Raw genomic sequence first — 25,625 nt, forward strand, 5'->3', positions numbered from 1 at the left:
TTCACGCAGGGGCCGCAGGAAACAATAGAGGCCGCGCGCGCGGAGCGAGCGCCCGCACCCTCCCCGCCCCTCCCGCAACGCTCGATCCCGGGATCTCCCCCGGCTCTCCTGCCCGCCATGGCCGACAAGGAAGGTGAGTATGCCGGGGCCGCCCCAGAAGGAGGGGGGATGCCGGGGCTGTGTCGCGGCCTCCACACGGCCTAACAGTGAGGGCAGGCCCGACTTTGCTGACTGCAGTTCGCAGCATCGCAGCCGTGAGGAGGGAGCTCCCCGCGGGGCGGGCTAACGGCGCGCCAGCTCCCCTGGAGCGATGTCTGTCACCGCAGGCGGCGCTGGCGGTGGGGCCCGGGCGGGTGTTTGCCCCTCCTCAAGCTCCCTGTCGATCTCTCCTCCTCTCTCCCGGGCCTCCCTGCTCCGCTTCCTACCCCCAGGGCTCGGTGCCCGGGCCTCCTCGTCGGTCCTGTGGGCTTTCCGCGCGCGCGCCCCAGAGGCCCGGCGCCGTGGCCCGAACTGGTGACGGGAGTGTCTGGCGGGGATGACCCGAGGAGTTCCGGCCTCCGAAGCTGGAGAGGAGTGTTGGTGTCTCCGCCTAGGCAGACTTAGACAGATCTCCTCCATTTCAGAGTCATGCGGGTAGCTTTGGAGAGGTTTACTTGGTTTCTATTTGCTAACTTAATTTGTTTTAAAACATTTTAGCAGCCTTTGACGACGCAGTGGAAGAACGTGTAATCAACGAGGAGTACAAAATATGGAAAAAGAACACCCCTTTTCTTTACGATTTGGTGATGACCCATGCTCTGGAGTGGCCCAGCTTAACTGCCCAGTGGCTTCCAGATGTAACCAGGTGACAGTCTTCTAAACATTATTTTGATATGTTTCAGTGTAGATTTCTTACACTGATTTTCTCTGTTTTCCTCTTTTTGGTCACTTTGCAAGAGCACGTGATCAGTCACCAATAGATGACTTTTTTTAATAAGCAAAAAAAGTAGGGCAAAATGTAAAATTATTTTATAACTTACCTGACAAGAGAAAACCTGTTGGCTTTTTTTCCTCTGATACCGACTTGAATAGCCATATCACAACTATAGTTGACCAAATAATAACATAAAACTTGTCAACTTTTTAAAAGTATTATGGGCAGGGCAGGATGGCTTACACGTGTAATCCTAGCGCTTTGGGAGGCTAAGGTGAGAAGGTTGCTTGAGTGACCCCAGGAGTTTGAGACTAGGCTCGGCAACATAGCAAGACCCCATCTCTACCAAAAATAAATTTAAAAATTAACCTGGTGTGGTGGTGCATGCCTGTAGTCTCAGCTACCCGGGAGGCCAAAGTGAGAGGATCGCTAGAGCCCAGCAGTTTGAGGTTTCAGTGATGGTGCCAATGCACTCTGGCTTGGACAGCAGAGGTAGACTCTGTCGCCAAAAGAAGTATTATGATGAGTCTGGTTCTTTCAACAAAACAAACTTGAATTCTCAAAGTCATTGATAGTAGCTAATTAGTACAAAGATGAATATATCATGGTACCTCCCTTCAAGGGGCACATTGTTTAGTTGATGAGGCATAAACTAATGATTACAGTTATATGTTATGAAAGCAGTTATAGAGGGATAATTAGGGGACTTAGAAAATACCTGAAGGTGGGGTGGTTGGACACAGTGAGGCCTGCAAAGATTAATCACATACATTTCTTATATGCCAGTTGCTTACCTCTAATAGAGGGATAAAATAATTACCATAGAAGTGGCACAGATAAAATTACCACAGGAAAATTTACCTCTACTTGGAGTATCAGGAAAGTCTTCCAGGAGGAAATGACAATGTAGAGATGAAGTAGATAATAATATAAAATTTCATCAAATCCTGTGTGCCTGTTGGGAGAATGGATTTTCTATTATAAAGTTGCCTCACTTTTCAGAATAACATTCAAAAATTATATTGTGTGCTAAATAACTAAATTCCTTCAAAACTCAAATCTTTAGAAGTCAAGATATTTGCAAAATGTGGTTGTTAGACTATGATGCAGCTCAACAAGTAATAGAAATTTAACATAAATTTTACTAATAATTTAACAGTGAGGCTGCTGTCGTTATAGTGCTTTAAGGAAAAATGGTGAATCTGTCCTAAAGGATATAATCAAAAAACTATAGTAAAAACCTGGAAGTTTAGACTTGGAAGCTTATCGTGCCCAGGAGTTCTACATTCAACTGATCATCAGAATTACTTGGGGAATTCAGGATAATTAGAGTCATTTTTGTCAAGAATTCTCAGTGATAATGCAAACCACTTGTGGCAGAGTAATTGATGAGAAATAGTTGAATGCTGATTCCACATTTACTAGTCATGTGCTAAATTGTGCATATTGGATCAGTGAATCCCAAATATTGTCCACCTCATACTTACTAAATCATTTTGAAGCCTATACTTTTAAACAACTTTCCAGGTAATGTGATGATTAGCTAGGTTTGGAAAACAAGAATTAGACCAAATTCCCTAAGGCTGAAATTTGCACTATCATCTTAGTAGCTTTCTGCTTTAGCAGAGCTAGGTAAATAATGTGGGGATTTTTTGTTTTTAAGATGAGGATTACTTATAAGCAAGCAGCCTTAATGCAAACTCTACTTTTTGTGTGTGTGCGCTGTCTTTTTCTGTTCTTTATTCCTATCCGTTTCTTTTTACACAATTGTAGTTCTGTAACACTTTTTCCTTACTCTTCCTGTTTCTTTGTCTAACCTTCTAAGCGCAGGCAATTCCAATTTTTTTTTCCACATCCCTCTTTTCATTCCTCTGTCCTTTTTCTATGTAGGATAGATGTTCTCACAGCTTTGCCTATCACATCTGTGCAGAGGAATCCCTATTGGTGTCTCTAGACCCAACTTGAGCTCTTTTTTTCAGCTATCTCCTGGGGTCTTCTCTGGAGTATCTCATTGGCTTCCCCAGCCTCACATGTTCCAATTTAATAATTGCTTCCATGGGGTTCTCACCCCAATTTTCTCCTCCTCTTGTTCCTGTTTCTCTTTATCATAATTGGCTTTGGTTTGACATTTTCTAGGTTTAAGTGCCAACGAATTCTACTTGTATAGCATCTTTCTCGTCTAGAGCAGGGGTTCTGGAACTTTAATATATATCATAATCAGCTGGAGGTATTGTGAAACATTGCTGTGCCTTACCTTCCAGATTTTTTTTTTTTTTTTTTTTTTTTTGTAAGAGTCTGGTGCCCAGGCTGGAGTGTAATGGCTAACTGCAACCTCAAACTCCTGAGCTCAAGCAGTCTTCCCAACTCAGCCCTTTGAGTAGCTGGGACTATAGGCATGTGCCACCACACCCAGCTAATTTGTGTGGTGTTTTTTTGTTGTTGTTGTTTGTTTGTTTGTTTTGTTTTGTTTTGTAGAGATGGTCTCACTATCTCTACTACACTATCAAGACTGGTCTCAAACTCCTGGGCCCAAGTGATCTTTATGCTTTGGCCTTCCAAAGTGCTGAGATTACAGGTGCAAGCCACCAGGCCTGGCCCAGAGTTTCTGATCTATAGGTCTGGAGTAGATTGGAGAATTTGAATTTTTCTTTTCTGTTTTTTGGAGACAAGGTCTCCCTCTGTCGTTTAGGATAGACTGCAGTGGCATCATCATAGCCCACTGGGCTCAGCCCCTCCTGAGTAACTGGGACTACAGGCATATAGCACTATGTCTGGCTAATTTTTCTATTTTTTGTAGATATGTGGTCTCACTCTTGCTCAGGCTGGTCTCGAACTCCGGGCCTCATGCCGTCCCACCTTGGCCTCCCAGAGTGCTAGGATTATAGGCATGAACCACCATACTGGGCCTAGAATTTGCATTTCTAACAAGTTCTCAGATGATGCTGATGCTGTTGGTTCTGGGACCACACTTTAAGAACTTCCACTTTATATTGTTAGATTAATCCTTCTGAGCTAACTCAAATGATGCTGTGGGCCTGCTTAGAAACTATCAACTATCCTCGTCCCCTAGAGTCCAGAATGCCTTCAGTTGGCATTCAAGACACTGAAAAGTCTGTTTTAAATCTGTTTTTTAGGCCAGGCGCGGTGGCTCACGCCTGTAATCCTAGCACTCTGGGAGGCCGAGGCGGGTGGATCATTTGAGCTCAGGAGTTCGAGACCAGCCTGAGCAAGAGCGAGACCCGGTCTCTACTAAAAATAGAAAGAAAATTAACTGGACAACTAAAAAATATATAGAAAAAATTAGCCGGGCATGGTGGCGCATGCCTGTAGTCCCAGCTACTCAGGAGGCTGAGGCAGAAGGATCGCTTGAGCCCAGGAGTTTGAGGTTGCTGTGAGCTAAGCTGATGCCACGGCACTCTAGTCCAGGCAACAGAGTGAGACTCTGTCTCAAAAAAAATAAATAAATAAAATAAGGTGAATCTGTTTTTTAACCTTCTCTCCCACTATGCTTTCCCATATCCAGAGTCACATTTGGACTTCAGCCTAGTTCTGTTACTTAGTAAAAGTGTGATCTTAGGGAAATTGCTTTTCTAGACCTCAAATATCTTTATTTTCAAATTGGAATAATACTTCATAGTGTATGGTATTTAAATGATAAGAGAGATGTAAAGTGCGTAACATGGTGTCTGGCACTTTTATCTATCATTTTTGAGACCTGCTGGGTTCTTCCCTCTTCTTCAGTGAATACTTCTTAATTCCAGAAGTAGTCTTTATTTAAATTCCAGTATTCTTGTGTACCTTTTGTGTTGTATATATTGCTTTGTATTGTATTAATAGTCGTGTACATGACTGCCCCTGGTTTTTTAAGGAAAGGAATCATGCCTTAATCATCTTTGTAATTCATAGCATTTGGAGCAATGTGTCCATTGGTTAAGCACTTAGTAAATATTTAACAATTAGTTTACCTAATGTTCGTTCTTTTCCTTTCTCCCCCCCCCCTTTTTTTTTGACACAGGGTCTCGCTCTGTCACCCGGTCTAGAGTGTGGTGGCATGATCATAGTTCACTGCAACCTCAAACTCCTAGGCTCAAGCAATCCTGCTGCCTTAGCCTCCCGAGTAGCTGGGACTACAGGTGCATGCCACCACGTCCAGCTAATTTTTCAAATTTTTTGTAGAGATAGGGTCTCACTCTTTTTCTCCAGAGTAATTGTAAATTTTTGACTAAGTTAAGAAATACTTATAAAATTAAGTACTATGTAGTCCTCCTTGTACTCAGCCCTATGGAAGGTACATTAAAAGTAGAAAAGATGGCTCTCAGTAACTTTTTCCCTTCTTAAAACCTGTTTGTAACAATGCCTTTTGCATGCATATATATCTTTGACTTTGTGGTCTCTCTTGGTGTTGCTCATTTGAATAGTAACCATATATTGTTATTACAGACCAGAAGGGAAAGATTTCAGCATTCATCGACTGGTCCTGGGGACACACACATCAGATGAACAAAACCACCTTGTGATAGCCAGTGTGCAGCTCCCTAATGACGATGCTCAGTTTGATGCGTCTCACTACGACAGTGAGAAAGGAGGTAGGAATCTTAAAGGTGAAGGAAGTAATGATGTATGGGTTATATCTTTCATATCTTTAAATTATCACAAAAGGGCTATCCAGTTTGATAAAGTAGCCTCTTATGTTAAAAACAAAATTTAAGCTCAGGAAAGCCTGACTTTGCAATATAGATGTTAACTCATATTAGAGTTGTAGATGTCAGAAAAATACTTAACACATACTTGAATGTGTACCTTTGCTATAAACTTTCTCTACTTAACTGGTGGCAGGGGAATTTCTATAATTGTAAGAAGCAAAAATACATCATACATTACTGCTGTACATTCTTAACAGGGGAAATATTGCTCCTAAGGAAGTGAAAATTGGTATGTGGGTGTGGGTGGGTATAAATAATCTTAGTCATGACTGTATAAAGCACAGATACGCTTTATAAAGTACATAAATGTAAAAGAATATCTGATATTAAAATTTCACAGGAAGAATAGGGGGAAAAAAGTCTTGAAATGTTTCTTAGAGGAGTGATAATGGAAAAAAGGTTGAGAAACACTGGCTTAAATTACCTTTTCCAGGTTTAAAGTGATAGACATGACTTAACCATGGCACTCACTGTGTATATAAAAATTAAATTGCAATGAGCCATTTAATTATTCCTATTTTTAGGAGATAGCCTGCAGGGGTAGGGAACCTACAGCCTTCTGATTTCAAGATTGTTCTTTTTTAAGTACTAAAGGAGGCAATAAAAGCGTCATCTTTCTCTGCTGCACCCTTTTTAATAAAAGGATTTGTAAAATTTGGATTCAGTCAAAAGGCCCCGCTCAGGGATCCAGAAGGCCACATGTGGCCCCAAGGCTGCAGGTTCCCCATGCCTGCCAGGGTTTAATAGCTCATGAAATGCTTACTCCTTACTTTTAAGAAGAGGTGGGAATTGGTGAGTTTCCTTTATTGTTCTTGAACCAAATTCTTACCAAAAAGTAGAAGATAGGCTCCCACTATTGAGGTGTGTGCTCTAAATAATAGATGTTTAATGTTTCTCACCTTAGATTTCTCTCCCAATTAGCGGAATCCATTCTTATATCTGAGTCCTTTGGGGCTCTAACTACTTGCTAGAATTGTAATTGTGCAGTTTAGTCTTTGATCATTCCACATTTAGTTTAGTTTGATGCAGAATGCAAACTAAGTTCTTAGAATAAAGGTCAGCAAACACAGATTTTGTGTTAGTGATCCAAGTGTGTTAACTATAGGGTATGATTTCTGGAAAGTTACTCTGAGTAGCCATTAGTGATGGGAATGGGGGGAGAGAACACTGAACTTAGAGTCAAAAGACTTGGGATTGAGACCTGGTGCTTAGCTCTGTGGTTTGCGCTAAATCATTTATCCTCTCTGAGCTGGGTTTCCATTCTGTTAAATGAAGATTAAATTGTCTTTAAATAGGAATTTTTGTTTCTATTCCTGTTAATTAGGTGCAAAGTAAATATTCTGATTGGTAATGTAATAAATTGTAAAAAATAAAATCAGGTTGGGTGCAGTGGCTGATGCCTATAATCCCAGCACTTCGGGAGGCCGAGAGGCAGGAGGAACCCTGGAGACCAGGAGTAGTTGGAGGTTGCAGTGAGCCAGTGCACTCTAGCCCCAAGAGACAGAACGAGATCCTGTCTCAAAAAAAAAATTTTTTTTTTTTTTTTGATTTTTAAAAACAAAATAAAATATAAAAGAATGTGAAAGATATCCCTACCCCCATAAACATTTCCTCTGGAAATCACTGTTAAATCAATACATTGTTTTTTGAAGGATTTATTCCATATATTGGGTCACTGTTTTATTTTTTGGCTTCAAAAACATTTTTTCCCTTTTGTTTTTTTTCTAATCATTCTACAAAATTGAAAGCTCCCCCAGAAACATTTCTTGTACATACATCTTGCATAGTTTTGCTATAGAAATGTTTTTAAATGGGATGCTGGATCAAGGGCAAGACCATTCTCAAATATAATTAATACTGCTAAATTGCACTCCACAAAAGATTCATAATCCCACCGTTTGTCTGTTTCCCCATGCCCTTGCCAACGTTGCACTTAATAGGTTCCATCTCATATTTTACTTTCCTTTTTAAGTTGTTTATGAAGTTGCACTTATTTTAAAATATTTGTGTTTTATATATGTCCCTTGAGCTGCCCGTTTATGTTTTTTGCCCATTTTTCTTTATAGGTTATCTCTTTAACATAAGGTAAATTGCCCCAAATAAATTTATGCAGATGATTTTTCGCAGTTTATAATTTTAAGTCTTACTATTGTTTAGAAGCTATGAATTTTAACTTGCCTAACTTTCCTCTGATATCCTCCATATTTTGTGTCATTCTTTGAAAGGTCTTCCCCATAATGCATATTCATCTGTTGTTTTCTTCTTGTATTTTTATGTTTTGACCATTAAAACTTTGATCATCCTCCTATTTGTTTTGGTATTTCCCATGGAATAGGAATCCAAACGTTTTTTTCCTAAAATGATTAGCAATATTTTTTTAATGCTGTTTGACAATCCATTTTCCCTACTGGTTTGAAATGACATCTTTTCACATATATACCCAAATCTTTTTCGGGTGACCAAATTTTTTTGAATGGCATCCAACCAATTCCCTTTTATGTTCTGAAGAGACCAAATCCTTAATAATAGAAGAACCGTTAAAAAAAAAAAAATACCAGTAGTATGTATGTTAATGACTATAAAAATCGCCCTGTTGATCCTCACATGGAAACTGAGGCTCAAATTTTGTAACATGCTCTGAGGTTACACAGTTTTATCATCTCCCATTTCTTCCCTTTTATCTCTCTTCCTGCCTCCCCCGCCCAATCTTTTTTTTAAATCAGTGGATAGGCCTGATGCTTAAAGGGGGGGCAGGGTGCTGCCTCCAGACAGTCTCAACAGTGATGGAAGCAAAGATATCCCAGTGGTCTCTTAAAGTTTCCTGGGTGATTGTTAAGTAGGTAGCTTCCTACCTAAAAAATGAAATGTCCTAGACTCTCAGATTGAACTATTACAGCTGATTACCATCTGCTTGACCCCATTTGGTTTGTGGTGATTGATAGCAGTTTCAAAAGATCACTGAACTTTCAAAGTGAAAGAACTAAAGCTGGCTTAGGCCTGTTTTAACATTAAAAAGAATTCATGTGTTTATATTAGATTTAGCCTGGCTACAGTCATATTTAAGCCCTGATAATAGATGAGATGTAAAGTTTTACTTCAGGCTCTGTTGACAAGGTCTTCAAATATCAACAGGTTTATTTTTAGTAACTTGTTTGGGGAATTAGTTTTGTATTTTAAAATAGACAAATCTGTAGTCTTTAGTCTGAATTATACATAATATAAAACATTAAATCGTGGTGAACTAATTTGGGTATTTTACTCAGGGTATTAGAACTTATTTTTCTTAGTTTCAGAAGGTTTATGGGCTCAAAAAGTGCCTTGGTTATAGACATCACAATGGTGATTACCTTGTTTGAGGGGATAATATTGACTGGGAAGGACACAATTAGTGCCTCCTGGGATGCTGAAAATGTTTTATATTTTGATCTGGGTGGTAGTTACCTTGGTGCCTACATGTCTAAAAATTCATCAAACTAGAGAGATTTGTACAATTCTACTGTATTATGTTATACCACAAGTTTGTTTTAATAGTGTTTTATGTGGAGAGAAGCAAAGAAAATAGAAAGAGAGTTCGACCTTGACTTTCACTCATTTTATCATACATTGATACCTCAACCTGTCTTTCCTAGTTAAAATTGGCCTTTCACATACCAGCTTCAACTTGGGAACCCTTAATTATGTCTTTAAAAATGGTGTATATACCTTGTTTTAAAAATACTATTGCTAAAATATGCTGACACAGAAATACCAAGTAAGCACATGCTGTTGAAAAAATGACATCAATAGGTGGCAGGGTTGCTACAAATCTTCAATTTAAAAAAAAAAAAAAAGGCAGTATCTGCAAAGCGCAATAAAACAAGATATGCCTGTCCTTAACCTCCCTGTATTTATACTAAAAGTTCCTTGAGATCGTGTAAGATAGCATGCCTTGTTTTTTATGCGTTGTGGATGTTTGTGGGCTAGAGTTCTGGAAAAAATTGTGTGGTTTGTTGTTTTTGTTTTTGTTTTTTCCTCCTTTAGAGTCTATCTTGAATTTTTGTTTTTAGGTTTTTAACTTGTTTGAAACATTTACTTTTTAGAAGTTACTTTGAAGTTGAAAGTTATCTAACATGCCAACTGTACTAGCCATTCGTGTCTTTGCTTTCGGTTTTGTTTTGTTTTGTTTTGTTTTTTTGTTTTTGTTTTTGTTTTTTGTTTTTTTGAGACAGAGTCTCGCTCTGTTCCCCGGGCTAGAGTGCCATGGCCTCAGCCTAGCTTACGGCAACCTCAAACTCCTGGGCTCAAGTGATCCTTCTGCTTCAGCCTCCCGAGTAGCTGGGACTACAGGCATGTGCCACCATTCCCGACTAATTTTTTTATATATATATTTTTAGCTGTCCAGATCATTTCTATTTTTAGTAGAGATGGGGTCTCACTCTTGCTCAGGCTGGTCTCGAACTCCTGACCTCAAGCGATCCTCCCGCCTTGGCCTCCCAGAGTGCTAGGATTACAGGCGTGGGCCACCGCGCCCAGCCTGTCTTTGCTTTTTGAAAAGATTTTTGTCCTTCAAAGAATGACACTTGTATAGCAATGCTATTGACAAGAGCATTTTTATTTACAATCTTGCAACTTGTTTTGTGGGTAAGGTATTTGAGGCTCAGAAATTAAAGGCCTTCCTCAAATCACCAGGATAGTAAGTGGCAGAGCTTCTTAGGCCTGGGTTTGACTCTTAGGAGCTTTTGCAGCCGTATCATGCTGCCTTCTATAATTCTTTGATAATTAACTACTTTTGTTTATATATTGCTTTGCCAAGATTTACATCATCACAAATTATATTGTTATACATACTATAATGGTACTTGGGAGAACTCTGTGAATGCATACAGTAGTCAAATGTGAATAAAAAATGTTTTTGTCTAGTCCTTGCCTACCTGGTTTATTTCAACCAGGGACTTTGGTTAGCAAGTATAAATGGGGGCTAGGGAAATGGAACTGTATCTTGTGGCTCTGTTTTTCCTCATTGGAATAAGAGAAACACTGTAGAAGATACAATGTGATGGTATAGTGATTCAGAACGGTCATCCCAAACTACAGCTTCTAACAAATGGTATAAGAAGGACTCTTTCATCCCTAGCACACTGTTTATTTAATAATCATTAAAATAGTAACTTGATATTATTTATTCGGCATACTTATTTATACTTTAAATGAGATTGGAAAACCTTATTGAGAACCTCCTTTTGAAGTGGAATTGGTAGTCTTCCTTAATTTCAGGTAGTAATATAATACAGCCATCCCTTGGTATCTGTGGGGAATTGGTTCCAGGCTCTCCCTTGGATACCAAAATGTGCAGATGCTCAAGTCCCTGATACAACATGGTGTGGTATTATAATACCTAATATAATGAAAGTGCTGTGTAAATAGTTGTTATACTATATTGTTTAGGGAACGATGACAAGGTAAAAGTCTGTACATGTTCAATGCAGATGCAATTTTTCCCCCCAAATATTTTTTTTTTTTTTTTTTTTTTTTTTTTTTGAGACAGAGTGTCGCTTTGTTGCCCAGGCTAGAGTGAGTGCCGTGGCGTCAGCCTAGCTCACAGCAACCTCAAACGCCTGGGCTTAAGCAATCCTACTGCCTCAGCCTCCCGAGTAGCTGGGACTACAGGCATGCGCCACCATGCCCGGCTAATTTTTTTTTCTATATATATTTTAGTTGTCCATATAATTTCTTTCTATTTTTAGTAGAGACGAGGTCTCGCTCATTGCTCAGGCTAGTCTCGAACTCCTGACCTTGAGCGATCCACCCGCCTCGGCCTCCCAGAGTGCTAGGATTACAGGCGTGAGCCACCGCGCCCGGCACCCCAAATATTTTTGATCGTGGTTGGTGAACCCATAGATGCAGAGCCCACAGATATGGAGGGTTAGTTACACTACTTCTTAGATATTTAACTACCGGGAGTCAAATGATGTGAAAACACTTTATAGTGCTAACAACTGTCTAAATTACTTTTAGTATTATACCAGTTTGCTGATAAAAAGCCTTCCCCATGTCCTTACACTCTTAGTGACATACAGAGTAGCTCTTGCTTTGTACTTATTTGCAATTAATTTATCTTACTTACAGAATTTGGAGGTTTTGGTTCTGTTAGTGGCAAAATTGAAATAGAAATCAAGATCAACCACGAAGGAGAAGTAAACAGGGCCCGTTATATGCCCCAGAACCCCTGCATCATCGCAACAAAGACTCCCTCCAGTGATGTCCTTGTTTTTGACTATACAAAACATCCTTCTAAACCAGGTAACTGCCCTTTTCTGTTCAAATACAAATTACTTAGTATGGGCATACATGGCTCCACTCATTTTGAGTTTAATTGCTTGTTATTCTTTGTATAGTTTAACATCTTGTGATTCATGTCAGTAAGTGTGGATATTCATGTTTTTTCCCTTATAAGTGAAAAATAATGCCTCTTTTCATAGAACAGAATGATGGTGCAGATTAAGCATTATCTATTTGGTTACGTTGTTTATAAATGTTAAGAGAGTTAGACATGATGATCAAAAGTCCATTACACTTAGTGGATGCACAGAGTCAGTGGACTGTGTAGTCTTGATGTGTCTCTCACTTTGCAGACCCTTCTGGAGAGTGCAACCCAGACTTACGTCTCCGTGGACATCAGAAGGAAGGCTATGGGCTTTCTTGGAACCCAAATCTCAGTGGGCACTTACTTAGTGCTTCAGATGACCATGTGCGTATCCTTCCCGTTTTGAAGCAAATCTGGGCTAGTTACCAGTTGGTTTCTTTTTTGGGGTGTGTGGGGAGGTGAGAATCTTCCTTTTATATAATGGTTAATTTTATATTTAAGACCATCTGCCTGTGGGACATCAGTGCTGTTCCAAAGGAAGGAAAAGTGGTGGATGCGAAGACCATCTTTACAGGGCATACAGCAGTAGTTGAAGATGTTTCCTGGCATCTGCTCCATGAATCTCTGTTTGGGTCAGTTGCTGATGATCAGAAACTTATGATGTGAGTAGAATTTGTTTGCTTTTTTATTCCTATATTGTCTGAGTTTTATATTTAGTTACCTACATTTCAAGTATTTGTCCTGTTTAATTTTAATTTTTTTTTTTTTTTTTTTTTTTTTAACTAAAGTTGGGATACTCGTTCAAACAATACTTCCAAACCAAGCCACTCAGTTGATGCTCACACTGCTGAAGTGAACTGCCTCTCTTTCAATCCTTATAGTGAGTTCATTCTTGCCACAGGATCAGCTGACAAGGTCAGTTTGGTTTATTTTAATAGAAAACATGGGATAGATTTCTCCTGGTTCTTTTGAATTGCCGAGATATTTTAGTTAAGGGTTTTCTTTTTCTTCTCTTATAAAAAATAATTATTGATTGCTCTTGCTTCTCTTTTCTTTATTGTATGTAGACTGTGGCCTTGTGGGATCTAAGAAATCTGAAGCTTAAGTTGCATTCCTTTGAATCACATAAGGATGAAATATTCCAGGTAAGAGAAACTAATGCGACTAATTTGGGGGGGGGGGCAGGTCAGGGAGAAGCCTGAATATGTGATGGGTACACCTGTGCTTTATCCAAACATTGCTCAAAATAGAAGTTTTCTATATATCTGTGCTAATTTCTGTGGAATTGGTATTGTTTTTTCCTTTGTTGTTTTCTGTGCTTTCTCAAACTGGTCATTGGCCACCCATTTTTCAGATATTAAGAAATCTAGTGGGCCAGACATGGTGGCTCATGCCTATAGTCCCAGCACTTTGGGAGGCTGAGGGGGGAGGATCACTTGAGGCCAGGAGTTTAAAACCAGCCCAGGCAACATAGCAAGATCCAGTCTCTACAAAAGAAAAAAAAGAAATCCTAGTGCCTAATTATTTTATCAGCCCGCTCCCATCACTCATTTGTTTCTTCCCTTATTTCCTGTCATTCATCCTTTATTGCTTGCCATTATCTATTGATTTCTTGTTAGTCTAAGCCAAAACTACGGGCTCCATGTTTTCTGCCTCATCAATTTAAACTTCTTTCGTAACATGCAAAACCCTGACTCAGTTGAAAAATAATTGTCACACTGTGTTCAAAGCTCATTGCTAGGGTACCGTGAGAGATACATTATAGTCTTTGTTGTTAAAGAACTTAAAGTTTTATAGTACAGAAAGGCGTATTTAGAAATTATTGTAATAAAAGATTTTCTCAAGTGTTATGAACCTGAGGGTGGTAAAGATTAATTCTGGTGGATGAATATGGCATCTGAACTCAGCTTTAGGTGAATCATACTCCTCCACACATGGTCTCTTGTTTTCTACTTTTCAGCCAGCTCCAGTGAAGATTTTGTCTTCACCCTGTCCTGTCTCTTTCTCTTTGTCTTTGCTTGTGGTAGTGTTCCTGCATGGAGAGTATTTAAATTCTTCTCTAACTGCTGGTCACTTAAGCTCTCTTCTCTCTACAATGAGGCTAGCATTTTATTGCCATGTTTGGTAACAGTATATGTGATTTTTGCATATATAGTAGTTTTTGTCTAGCTTGTTAATAAGATCACTGTTGTAAGGAGTCATTTTTAATTAGCCTTATATGTGATATAGAATTCAAAGTAAATATTTAGAAAAATAGTTACTGTGTAGGGGTCATCTGTACTTTAGTTCTTAGGTCAAAATTGGATTACATTTGGCTAGAGGCCAGAATTAGACAATAAGAATAGGTAAGATGTAATCTTCAAAAATACAAGATGAAGCCAGGTGTGGTGGCATGTGACTAATCCCAGCTACTCGGCAGGCTGAGGTGCAAAGATCCTTGAGCCCAGGGATTCAAGTACAGCCTGGGCAACATAGTGGGACTCACTCGCTCTCACAGACATACTCTCTCTCTGTGATGAAATTGTTAGATATCATTTTAGGTATTATTTCCCTTGGTTTTCTAACTTACAGCCTTTCTGTTTCCTTCATTCTTATGTGTAGGTTCAGTGGTCACCTCACAATGAGACTATTTTGGCTTCTAGTGGTACTGATCGCAGACTGAATGTCTGGGATTTAAGGTAACCCTTGTATTAGTTACTCTTTCCATGGAATTTTTTCCTTTGACTTTATAAAGGTAGTTACTGAGGGTAAATCTCTTTTAACTTTTAAAATGATCTTTCTGTGCTAGTAAAATTGGAGAGGAACAATCCCCAGAAGATGCAGAAGATGGGCCACCAGAGTTGTTGGTATGTTACAAGCACTGAGCAGTATTGAAACAGTCTGTAATGTCCTATATCTGCATTTCTTATCTCTGTTTCCTTCCCTCTTTCAGTTTATTCATGGTGGTCACACTGCCAAGATATCTGATTTCTCCTGGAATCCCAATGAACCTTGGGTGATTTGTTCTGTATCAGAAGACAATATCATGCAAGTGTGGCAGATGGTGAGTGTTTGGTCTTTTGTTTGGGAGAGGTTAGATAAATGAGACAGTCATTTTATGTTTGTATGTTTCATGAATACAGAATACAACCGTCATCTCTGGTCAGTTTGCTGTCAGTTGTGACTTTAGTGCTTGTCTGCACATGATCATTTTCAACTGCTGGCTCTTTACCTTTATCTGGTTGACTGGTATTTTAAAACTCAGCTAAACAAAAGTAATCTTCTCTCCCACTTCTCCTTTCTCAAACCCTTTCCTCCTCCTGATTTTCCTTTTTCTCTATGGCCTAGTGAGCTGGTATTTGCCCAGCTAACCACACTTGAAAATTCAGGAGTTCCCACGTCTATTCACCTCTAGGTCTAGATCACTTACCAGATTTTATATCATCTACCTCTGTGATGTTTCTCACATCTTTCCTCATCTTACAGATGGAAACATACATATCCAAAGGAAGTATAGTGCATCAAATACTACCATTTTGGCACATGCCTATAGTCCCAGTTACTCAAGAGGCTGAGGCAGGAGGATTGCTTGAGCGTAGGAGTTTGAGCTTGCAGTGAGCTATGATGATGCCACTGCACTCAAGCCCAGGCAGCCAAGTTGAGACCCTGTCGGAAAAGAAAAGAAAATACTACCATTTCTCCATGAAACCTATTTAGATTTCAAAAACATTGCCGGCCGGGCGTGGTGGCTCACGCCTGTAATCCTAGCACTCTGGGAGGCCGAGGTGGGCGGATCGTTTGAGCTCAGGAGTTCGAGACCAGCCTGAGCAAGAGTGAGACCCCATCTCTACTAAAAATAGAAAGAAATTATATGGACAGCTAAAAAAATATATATAGAGAAAAAATTAGCCGGGCATGGTGGCGCATGCCTGTAGTCCCAGCTACTCGGGAGGCTGAGACAGGAGGATCCTTTGAGCTCAGAAGTTTGAGGTTGCTGTGAGCTAGGCTGACGCCACGGCACTCACTCTAGCCTGGGCAACAGAGTGAGACTCTGTCTCAAAAAAAAAAAAAAAAAAACATTGCCTACCTCTATCCTAGTTTAAGGTGATTACCCTTCTTTGAATATTCAGAGAACTTAGAATTTAATAAAAATAACTAATGTTTAATGTACACTAATACAAAGAACAATTGCATTCTGCAGCTGGATGGTTATGGTTACACAACAAATGTCAGTGTACTTAATACACTGAACTGTACATCTAAAATGGCTGGGATGGTGAGTTTTATATTATGTGTATTTTACCACTTTTTTTTTAATAATTGCATAACTTTTGAATGATGCTAGTCTGATAAATGAAAATAAATCAGTAGAAACTTTTGTTGTCTCAGGGTAGATCTTGAGCCAGGAAGAAGCTCCAGGGGAAAGTTTTTGACTCAACGTGAGAAGGAATGTTTTAATCTGAACTTTGTTAAAATTAACAGCACTATTAATTGAAGATACAGAAGTAAAATGAGGCTGGGGCTGATGACTTATGCCTATAATCCTAGCACTTTGTGGAGCTAGGTGGGAGGATCACTTGAAGTGATCAAGACCAGCCTGAGCAGCAACATAGTGAAGACCTTGTTTCTACCAAAAAAAAAATTAGCCAGGCATGGTGGCTCACACCTATAATCCTAGCATTTTGGGAGGTCGAGGTGGGAGGATCACTTGAGCTCGGGAGTTCAAGAATAGCCTGAGTAAGAGCAAGACCCTGTCTCTACAAAAATAGAAAAATTAGCAAGACATGATGGTGTGTGCCTGTGGTCCCAGCTGCTTGAGAGACTGAGGCAGGAGGATTGTTTGAGCCCAGGAGTTTGAGGTTGCAGTGAGCTATGATGATGCCACTGCACTCTAGCCCAGGCAACACGGTGAGACACTATCTCAAAAAAAAAAAGGCTGCCTTGGATAGCCTGTCAGTTAAAGGTATTTTAGTAGTTCCTGTGGGAATGTTGTAGGAGTTTAAACTAAATCCCTTCCAAGGCCATTGTCTCCATTCCAGATTGTTAGTTTATTCAGTCTTTTTGTAATTGTTACAGTATTAATATAATAAAAAGTAAATATTTGGTCTTTGTCTCTGTTCTTGACACAGAACTTCTAAAAAACCTTTGGAATTTCCAGAGTGATAGGAGTGTCACTCATAATGATCCCCTTTGGAACACACCTGAGTTTATTCTACTGTAGTGACTGGTGGGGCCCCTAGATAGCCTCATGGTAGAGCTGGTCATCAGAAAGACCAACACTTGTTTAGAGGATTGGAGCTTTCCAGTCTCATTCACCAACCTTGGGGGTAAGGGGTTGGAGATTGAGCCCTATAAAAACTCTTAATTTGATAAATTTCTAGGTTGGTGAACACCTTGGCTTGCTGGGAAGGTAGCATACCAGGAGACTTCAAGGGAGCTCTGTACCCCCTCCCTATCTAACCCTGTGCATCTCTTTCATTTGGTTCTTCAGTTGCCTCTTTTATGATAAAACCCAGTAATAGTAAAATGCATTCCTTAGTTCTGTCAGTCATTCCAGCAAATTATCAAACCTGAGGATGGTGTCCTGGCAACTCCTAAACATGTATCCAAGTTGGATGGACATGCATGGGTAGCTTAGGTACCCGGTACTTGCAACTGGCTTCTGAATGTGAGGGCGGTCTTGTCTGATCCTAACTTCAGGCAGTCAGTATCAGAATAGGATTGAGTTGTTGGACACCCAGTTGGTGTTTGGAGAAAAGACAACACACAAGTGGTATAAGAGGTGGTGCCAGGAAACATCACGAAGTTGTATGCATTCCTAATCTCTAGTCAGATCACAAGCTCTTTAAAGACAAGACTGTCCCATCCTGTGCAGCAGATAGCGTAGTGATTTGTGCACAGTAGGTGCTAAGAACAGTGCATTTTCCTCCAGTGAAAATGGTTTCTCTATTTAGGATTATGCCTTTTGATGTAGATATTCCATCAAGTAGCAGAAATAGGGTTTATTTTATACAAGAGTAGGGGTTTTTTATTGTTTTTTTTTTTAGAGATAGGGTCTCACTGTCACCCAGACGGGAGTGCACTGGCAGAATCCTGGCTCACTGCAGCGTGGAACTCCTGGGCTCAAGCGATCCTCTAACCTTGATTTCCCAGAATGCTGGGATTACAGGCATGAGCTACTGCCCCCCGCCCAGTTTTTTTAAAGATATTTATAAATTGAGATTTGGAACAAATGGTTTGGGTGGTTTCTAAGTATACAATTCAGTGGTTTTCAGTATATTCACAGTTGTGTAACCATCACCACAGTCAATTTGAGAGCATTTTCGTGACCCCAAAAAGAAACCCATTAGCCATCAATTCCTATTTTTCTCATAGTCCCCCCCAGTCCCAGGCAACCACCAATCTACTTTCTCTATGGATTTGCCTATTCTGGACATCTTATATAAATAGAATCATACAATATGAGACTAGCTTCCCTTTTTATTGCTAAATAATACTCCGTTGTATGGCTGTATCCTTTATCTGTTCATCAGTTGATGGACATTTGAATTTTTTTTACTTCTTGGCTATTATTAATAACATCTGGTTAAAGGACTTGAGAATGTTGGTTGTCAAGACAAATGATATCCAAATTTTAATTTTGTGGGAATGTCCTAATCCAGAGGCCTGTGGACCAGCTGCCTATTTTCATTGAGTACAGCCATACTAATTCTTGATTCATGCCCACTATAGCTGGCTACTTTCGTCCTCCAACGGCAGAGTTGAATAGGTGAAACACAGACTATATGGCCCATAAGCCATAGAGTAAAAATACTTAAATGTCTGGCCCCCTGGCCTGATCTGTTGTTGAAACCTTGACTTCAATAAGTAGAGTTCATGTTTACTAAATACCCTGTTCTCTTTTTCTTGTTTTGGGGCAGGCAGAGAACATTTATAATGATGAAGACCCTGAAGGAAGCGTGGATCCAGAAGGACAAGGGTCCTAGACATGTCTGCATTTCTTGTGATTTTTAGGCTCCCCTTTTTTTCCTCTCAACCCTGAGATTGATTAACACTGGTTTTGAGACACACAGACTTTGTTCGGCTATCCCTCTATATAATAGGTACCACCAACAATGCTGTTAGCCCAAACAGTGGGTGTTTTCTAAATATTAACTGGGGGACTTGATTCAGCAAAGCCACAGGCTTAAATTTTCTTCAGGAATTTTCTAGTAACAAACCCAGGTCTATAAGTAGCCACAGAAAGGGGAGTATTCTGTGTGATTATTTTTCTTCTTATGCTATATCCCCAAGTTTTTCAGACTCATTTAAGTAAAGGCTAGAGAGTAAGGAATAGAGCCAAATGAGGTAGGTGTCTGAGCCATGAAGTATAAATATTGCAAGGTTTCATTTTTATTCAGGAAATAGGGGAGATTCAAGTCATAGATTCCTACTCTAGAATCTTCACACCTGACTTTCCAGGATGCACATTTTCCTATGTAGACCAGTCTCAGTTTCTTAAGTCAAAACTACACGTTCCTCTTTCCCCATATATTTTTGCTCGTTAGTGTATTTCTTGAGCTGTTTTCATATTGTTTCTTTCCTTTCTGTGAAATGGTTTTTGTTTTGTTTTTTAAACTTGGGACCACCAAGTTGTAAAGATGTATGTTTTTACCTGACAGTTACCATAGGTAGACTGTCAAGTTGAGAAGAGTGAATCAATAACTTGTATTTGTTTTTAAAATTAAATTAATCCTTGATAAGAGTTGCTTTTTTTTTAGGAGTTAGCCCTTGACCACTAGTTTGATGCCATCTCCATTTTGGGTGACCTGTTTCACCAGCAGGCCTGTTACTCTCCATGACTAACTGTGTAAGTGCTTAAAATGGAATAAATTGCTTTTCTACATAACCCCATGCTGATGGGTTTTATTTAGTATATAACGTCCATCAAACACCAGTCTGGCTTCTAGAAAGAGTTCAAATGACAGTTATTTTCCGTGGTCTTTGACTGTCAGAAGCAGAATTAAATATAATAGACCCACCCAGAGCTATAGAAAAGACCTTTACTCTTTCCCAGGAAAAGTGAAAGACATAAAACACTGAATCAGAGGTGGCGTGGATTAGTCTTTGATAAAATAACATGTTTTTGAAGTCTATCCCTAGAGAACATGGATTTTTCAAATGTGTCAAAGGCAGTGTGGTAGAGAGAATTTAAGGCAAAATTTAAATTTGGAAAAGGTGCTTGAACCTTTTCTCAGAGAGAGGTTGAATCTCCCCAGTACGTTTTTCACTGGGGCCTGTACTTAGAGGTTAGAATTAATAGGCCCTGAAAGCCTTTATCACCAAGTGCCATAACCAGATAAAATACCTGGTTCTTTCTAAACAGTTTGTGGTTTTGGTTTTTTTTTTTTTTAAACCAAGTAAATCAGTCTGACCCAAAATCACTTCCATGAGGTAAGATCTTTGGGGGAAATCTGAATAGCCTTAACTATTAGGTTCCAATCTGGATTGGTTCCTTATCTCCAAGTCTAGTTATAGAGTATAGTGAAAATTATCTTGACACAATTTTAAGAGTAAACTGAGTCAGCATGGCCTTTAAGAAAAAGTAAATTTTGTAAAAGGATTCATTTAAAATCTAACACCCGTGGCACAAAAGAATTCAAATTGTAAACCCATGTAATGAAAATTGGCTGCCTTTTTGACCCCACCTGTCCTCCCCCAAAAATGTTTTTAGTTTGGGTCATGACAAGGCAAGATACATTTTTCATAATACTTCAGGTTGTGTCCATACATTCATCCTTTACTCAGCGTATACGTGAGGGTTGCTGCTGGAAGACAGGAGGCTCATTTTTCCTTTCCTCAGTGCATTGAGATCAGTACCAGCAGCATATGAAATAGAATCCAGCTAGCGTTGACTGGTGTTCTGCCTCCAGCCAACTCTAGAATCTGTTTAAGCGAGTCAGCCAGTATCTGCAACTTTCACAGGATGAATTGCTTGCCAAGTCTCTGGCACTCCTTTGTCTGTCTGGAGGAAAGTATGTCCAAAGGGCACTTAGTGATCCTTTGCTAAGAAGGTTTTTTTTGTTGTTTCTGGGTTACAGATTTGGCCATATATTTCTAAACAGCCCCTGTAAAGTTAGAGAAAAAAGAATAAGTTTATAGTTTCTGCAACTTGAAATAATACAGTAGGTTTATAACAATGAACTTCTGAGGTTTAGTTAGTGCAGGCTATGTTGAGGAGAGATTGCTACAGTGTGATTTATATATGATCAGGGATGACTTTTCCCCAGCAAATATTTGGGTGCCTCCTATTTGCAAAACAGAATGACTGATAACCTGTGTGATAGTGTTGAGAAGGGATAGTTAAAATTTTTCTCATTGTCTTTTCCCTAGTGTACTTTTAGTCTGATCCACAGACAGGATTTAGCAGATCACTGTCCTTAGTTACAAGGTTATAATAATCTCTCAAACATTAAACATAGTCGGTTATACTTGGATATAGTATAAGAAAATCCAAGAAAGTTAAGAAAAGCATCAGTTAAAATAGTTATTTGTGAGTTTGTATCCAAGATTTAAGTTTAGGAAATGAAGACTAAAATTTATGGGCATCTATATGATACACAACTTGACACATCCTTTTATCCTTAGTTTCTTTAAGGGAATAATATAAAAGACTTTATGTGAGAACATAATGATAAAACACTGCAGAAAGGATCCTGAAGAGTTCATTGCTCATTTGCTAGGCGCTAAAAGTAAGTCTGCGTGAAATACGCACAGCTTCCTCGCTTCTCCCCAAAACCCAGCCTTTGAATATTTCATAAGGAAACTAATGGCTAGATATGTTGATTGTGACTTGTCATTAGGCACACATTTAAGTTTTTTTTAAAAAGGCATTAATTAGTATTAAGTTAGGAAAGCAGTGACAATGCAAGCACCACTCTCCCACAAAGATCACCTTGAGACTGTGTCTCGATTCCACCTGCCTGAGGAGTGGGAGCATCAGCCTGTTCCAGGCTCTTGGGTAGCATAGCCCTTTAAAAAAAGAGAGCCATTTTCCATCTGCTCATGGATGAGCACAATTTGAAAATAATTTCCCAAATCTTTTTTGTTTTTCACTGTTTAAGCGAAATTTTCTCTGAGCCCTCCCCACCATCATCTCAGCCAGTGTTAGATGAGATTTGGGTAGGGGCCAGAACTGACTTATAGGTTGAGAGCTCTTCAGCAAGACTGATCCTTAGCTGCTCCATCTCTTTATTCTTCTGTTGCTGGAGTTGAACCCCACTTCTTAACTGCCTCTTTCGTTCTTCCATTTCCTCCAGCTGTTCCTGCATGAGGTGGGCAAGAACATTTCTAATGAGCCAAACAATAAAAATCTGACATTGTCCGTTATAGCTTCTAAAGCACTTTTTTGTACATTGTTTAATCTTCCTAACAGTATCGAGGCTGGCGAATATCTTTATATCATGGGTTAGGAAACTGATACTACAAGGTTATTATCATGGACAAAAAAGTGACAATGCTTTTGAAAATGGTGACCTGAAAGGAGTCTTGTCTGTTAACCATTGCTTCCTTAATAGAATCCTGGGAGGGTGAATGGGTACTCAGAGGGAGGTTTTAGTTTCATGGTCTTAGTGCCGTTGGGAAGGATTTTGGTCCTTCAGTTGGTGACCTGAGAATTTCATACGCTTCTTCTATATGCGTGTTTCCACCAAGAGAATGGTAGTTTTTATAATACAGTACTAACAAGTTAAACAATTTAAGTTGAAAGAAACCAAGTCTTTATGGAAGCAATTATTCTTAAATATTGGCTAGAATTCTAGAAGAGTTGTATAACTGACGGAAGTCCATGTTTAGAAGATCATTAGGTTGTTAGTCTGTAGGAAAAGTTTTTGTGTCTGAAGCTTCTTGGAGTCAGATACCTCTACTTAGTATTTAGTATACCTTAATATATGCAAATAGATGCTTTATCAGTGAAGATGATGACTATCATAATTTCCTGCATCCTTTTTTCTTTACACAAAAAGACTGAATTTGTTCAAAAGTTATAAATTGGAAGATGAAGATGCTATGCCCAGGAAGCCCTTAGATTACTATTATTCTGCCAAAACCAGGCAGGGATGCATTCTGTAAATTGTCTCTGCCTAGGATTAATGCCTGAGGAATAAGGTAAGGAAGATGTCAGAAGTCCTCTCTGGCTTAGCCGGCTAAGGATCTAAATAATCTGTTCTCTGAGTCATCCTTGATATTGGACCTATGGCACATCCGTCTGAATGTGTTTGGTACGCTGGCTGAATCTCAGCTTTCATCAACATTGTCCACAGGCCTTTTAGTGCCCAGTCATGCCTTGACACCACACAGAGAGACGCAGCCTTACTGCCTAAGAGTGTGTCATCTGAAGGGAGGCGTCTGCATACTGCTGTCCCAATTTCCTAGACTTCACTATCTAGCAAACCTGTTTTGGTGAGGCACAAAAGTACACGTTGGGGAACGTGGTCTGCGCCATCAGTGTGATGGGGTAAAAAGCTGTGACGGGGTAAAACAGCCTCGCTGAGACGAAGGAAGGGCTGCTACAGGGGCAGTGAGCTCAATCTCCAGTCTTAATCCGCTGTACTACACCACTCGGTTAACTTTCCAAAAACTGTTTTATCTCAAAATCCTTAAAGGCTTTCTGCTTTCTGGAGTGACATTCAGACCCCCCTAGTTTGACCCCTACCGTCAGCTGGAAACTCCATTACTCTTCCATGTGAACATTTTCCTCTAGCCGCGCACTGTCCAGCACAGGAGCCACTGGTCACGAATGTGGCTATTGAGCATTTGAGGTGTGGCTAGTCTGAATTGAGATGTGCTGTAAGTGTCATACACACAGCAAATTTCTAAAACTTAGCACAAGCACAAAAGAAGTAAAATACCTCAACTTTTGATGTTGATTACATGTTGAAATAATATTTCATATATGCTGGGTTAAACAAAATATATTAAAGCGAATTTCACCTGTTTCTTATTTTCTTAATGTTGCTATTAGAAAATTTAAAACGACATCTGTGGCTTGCATGCTGCTTACTTACACTGGACAGCGCTCCTCTAGCCTGACCAACTCACAAATCCTTGTGCCTTTGCTCCTGCCACTTCTCTCACCTAGACTGCCTGACCCTTGTGTTCTGCCTTCCCCCACCTACATACCAATTACCCAGGGGCCACTGCATGTCTGTCTGCAGTGGCCCCAAAACCACATTTGATCTCTAGTAGCACTTTTATTGGTGATACTCCTGATTTAATTTTCTACTCGGTACTACTTAGGCTGAAGACAGAAAAGCTAACTTCACCTCAAGAGAGGGGGAATGGCTAGAACAATAATAAGTGACAGGTGCTGTAGAAACAGGACAGAGGCCAGGCTCGGTGACTCATGCCTGCAATCCTAGCACTCTGGGAGGCCCAGGCAGAAATATCGCTTGAGTTCAGGAGTTTAAGACCAGTAAGAGCAAGACCCTGTCTCTACTAAAAATAGAAAAATTAGCTTGGGCATTGGTGCCTGCCTCTAGTCCCAGCTACTCAGGAGGCTGAGGCAGGAGGATCCCTTGAGCCCAGGAGTTTGCAGTTGCAGTGAGCTATGATGATACCACTGCACTCTACTCTGGGCAAGATGACAAAAAAAAAAAAAAAAAAGCTGGGCACCATGGCTCACACCTGTAATCCTAGCATTCGGGGAAGCCAAGGTGGTAGGATCACTTGAGGTCAGGAGTGCAAGACCCCATCTCTACTAAAAATAGAAAAAAAATTAGCCAAGTGTTGGGGCGCATGCCTGCAGTCCCAACTACTTGGGAGGCTGAGGCAGGAGAATTGCTTGAGCCCAGGAGTCTGAGGTTGCTGTGAGCTAGGCTGATGCCACGGCACTCTACCCAAAGCAACAGAGTGAGACTCGGTCTCAAAAAAAGGGGGGAGGTATCACACACTAAAGATGTTAGGGACTTTACAGGAAGAAATAAAATGGGTTTAAAGGACAAATAAGAGATAAGTAATAAAGAGGGAAAGGAGGTCTAGTCAATGTACAGGTATGGAACTGTGGGAAAGTGGGCTCACTGGAGCTGCAGGTACTTTGGGATGGCTGAAGCACAGGTGGCTGTGAGGAGGGGGAAGGGAGGAAGGGTCTTAGCATCTACTTTCTTACATTGCTACCTTTTATTCATGTCTAACTCCCTATCAGACTGTAGGTTCCTGGTTCTAAGTACGCCCAGCACCCTACACATGATATGAAGTGTTAAAATATTAACTAGTTTCATGCAACCCTATGATGTGGGAATATTAATCCCACTTTACACATGAGAGAGCTGAGCCACAGAGGTTAAGTAATTTCTCCAAAGTTGCTACGTAAGTAATGGAGCCAGGATGTTGCCTTCGTAAATACAGGCTTCGTGGTTTTCAAACTTTTCTGTGAAACCCCAGGAGGAAGCCAAATTGGAGTGCCCTTGCTGCTGCTGTTCAGCTAGAGAATAATGCCACTTTTATCTGTTTTATATACTGGCATTTCTTATAAAATTCTGTTTTGGGGAAAGTATCCATGGCTTTAGAGAAAGCCTTTTTGAAAACCACCGGCTAAAGAAAACCATTTAGAATCTGGTCCCAACCTCCCATTCTAGCCTCATCTGTCTACATCTCACATTCCTTATGATTCAGCCATATTGTACTCACTTCCCAAAACAACATCTTTTTG

At 39.9% G+C, this 25,625-nt stretch overlaps 2 protein-coding genes across 5 annotated transcripts in view; one reads left to right on the forward strand and one right to left on the reverse strand.

Moving 5' to 3' along the window:
* Window positions 1-19,446, forward strand: RBBP4 (RB binding protein 4, chromatin remodeling factor). 2 transcript variants are annotated; one of them, XM_069479721.1, is made up of 12 exons: window positions 1-133; window positions 697-844; window positions 5,354-5,499; window positions 11,722-11,895; window positions 12,228-12,343; window positions 12,461-12,621; window positions 12,748-12,874; window positions 13,027-13,104; window positions 14,561-14,637; window positions 14,748-14,805; window positions 14,892-15,002; window positions 18,859-19,446. In XM_069479721.1, exons 1-12 carry the CDS (start codon window positions 118-120, stop codon window positions 18,922-18,924), a joined length of 1,278 nt encoding a protein of 425 aa, XP_069335822.1. In that variant the 5' UTR covers window positions 1-117; the 3' UTR covers window positions 18,925-19,446. The 2 variants fall into 2 exon arrangements, with proteins under 2 accessions (XP_069335822.1, XP_069335823.1); XM_069479722.1 differs by having other exon boundaries at window positions 700-844.
* The window catches only part of SYNC (syncoilin, intermediate filament protein), an 18,828-nt gene continuing 12,329 nt past the window's right edge, over window positions 19,127-25,625 (reverse strand). The window contains exons 3-5 of one of the 3 annotated variants that reach the window (XM_069479718.1): window positions 22,118-22,242; window positions 21,873-21,949; window positions 19,127-21,045 (exon numbers count right to left, since the gene is read on the reverse strand). In XM_069479718.1, the coding sequence (XP_069335819.1) occupies window positions 21,035-21,045; window positions 21,873-21,949; window positions 22,118-22,242 (213 nt within the window). In that variant the 3' untranslated portion in view covers window positions 19,127-21,034. Of the gene's footprint in view, window positions 21,046-21,489; window positions 21,950-22,117; window positions 22,243-25,625 lie in introns of those variants that run through there. The other 2 variants (XM_069479719.1, XM_069479717.1) reach the window with 2 other exon arrangements.

The sequence above is a fragment of the Eulemur rufifrons genome, chromosome 8 (assembly GCF_041146395.1).
Source record: "Eulemur rufifrons isolate Redbay chromosome 8, OSU_ERuf_1, whole genome shotgun sequence".
Classification (NCBI taxonomy): domain Eukaryota; kingdom Metazoa; phylum Chordata; class Mammalia; order Primates; family Lemuridae; genus Eulemur; species Eulemur rufifrons.

What these genes read in the sequence shown, in the direction of transcription:
- RBBP4 (XM_069479721.1), top strand. An exon ending in AAAACATCCTTCTAAACCAG is followed by an intron (nt 11,896 to 12,227) that starts GTAACTGCCCTT and finishes CTCACTTTGCAG; the next exon opens with ACCCTTCTGGAGAGTGCAAC. An exon ending in TCATGCAAGTGTGGCAGATG is followed by an intron (nt 15,003 to 18,858) that starts GTGAGTGTTTGG and finishes GTTTTGGGGCAG; the next exon opens with GCAGAGAACATTTATAATGA.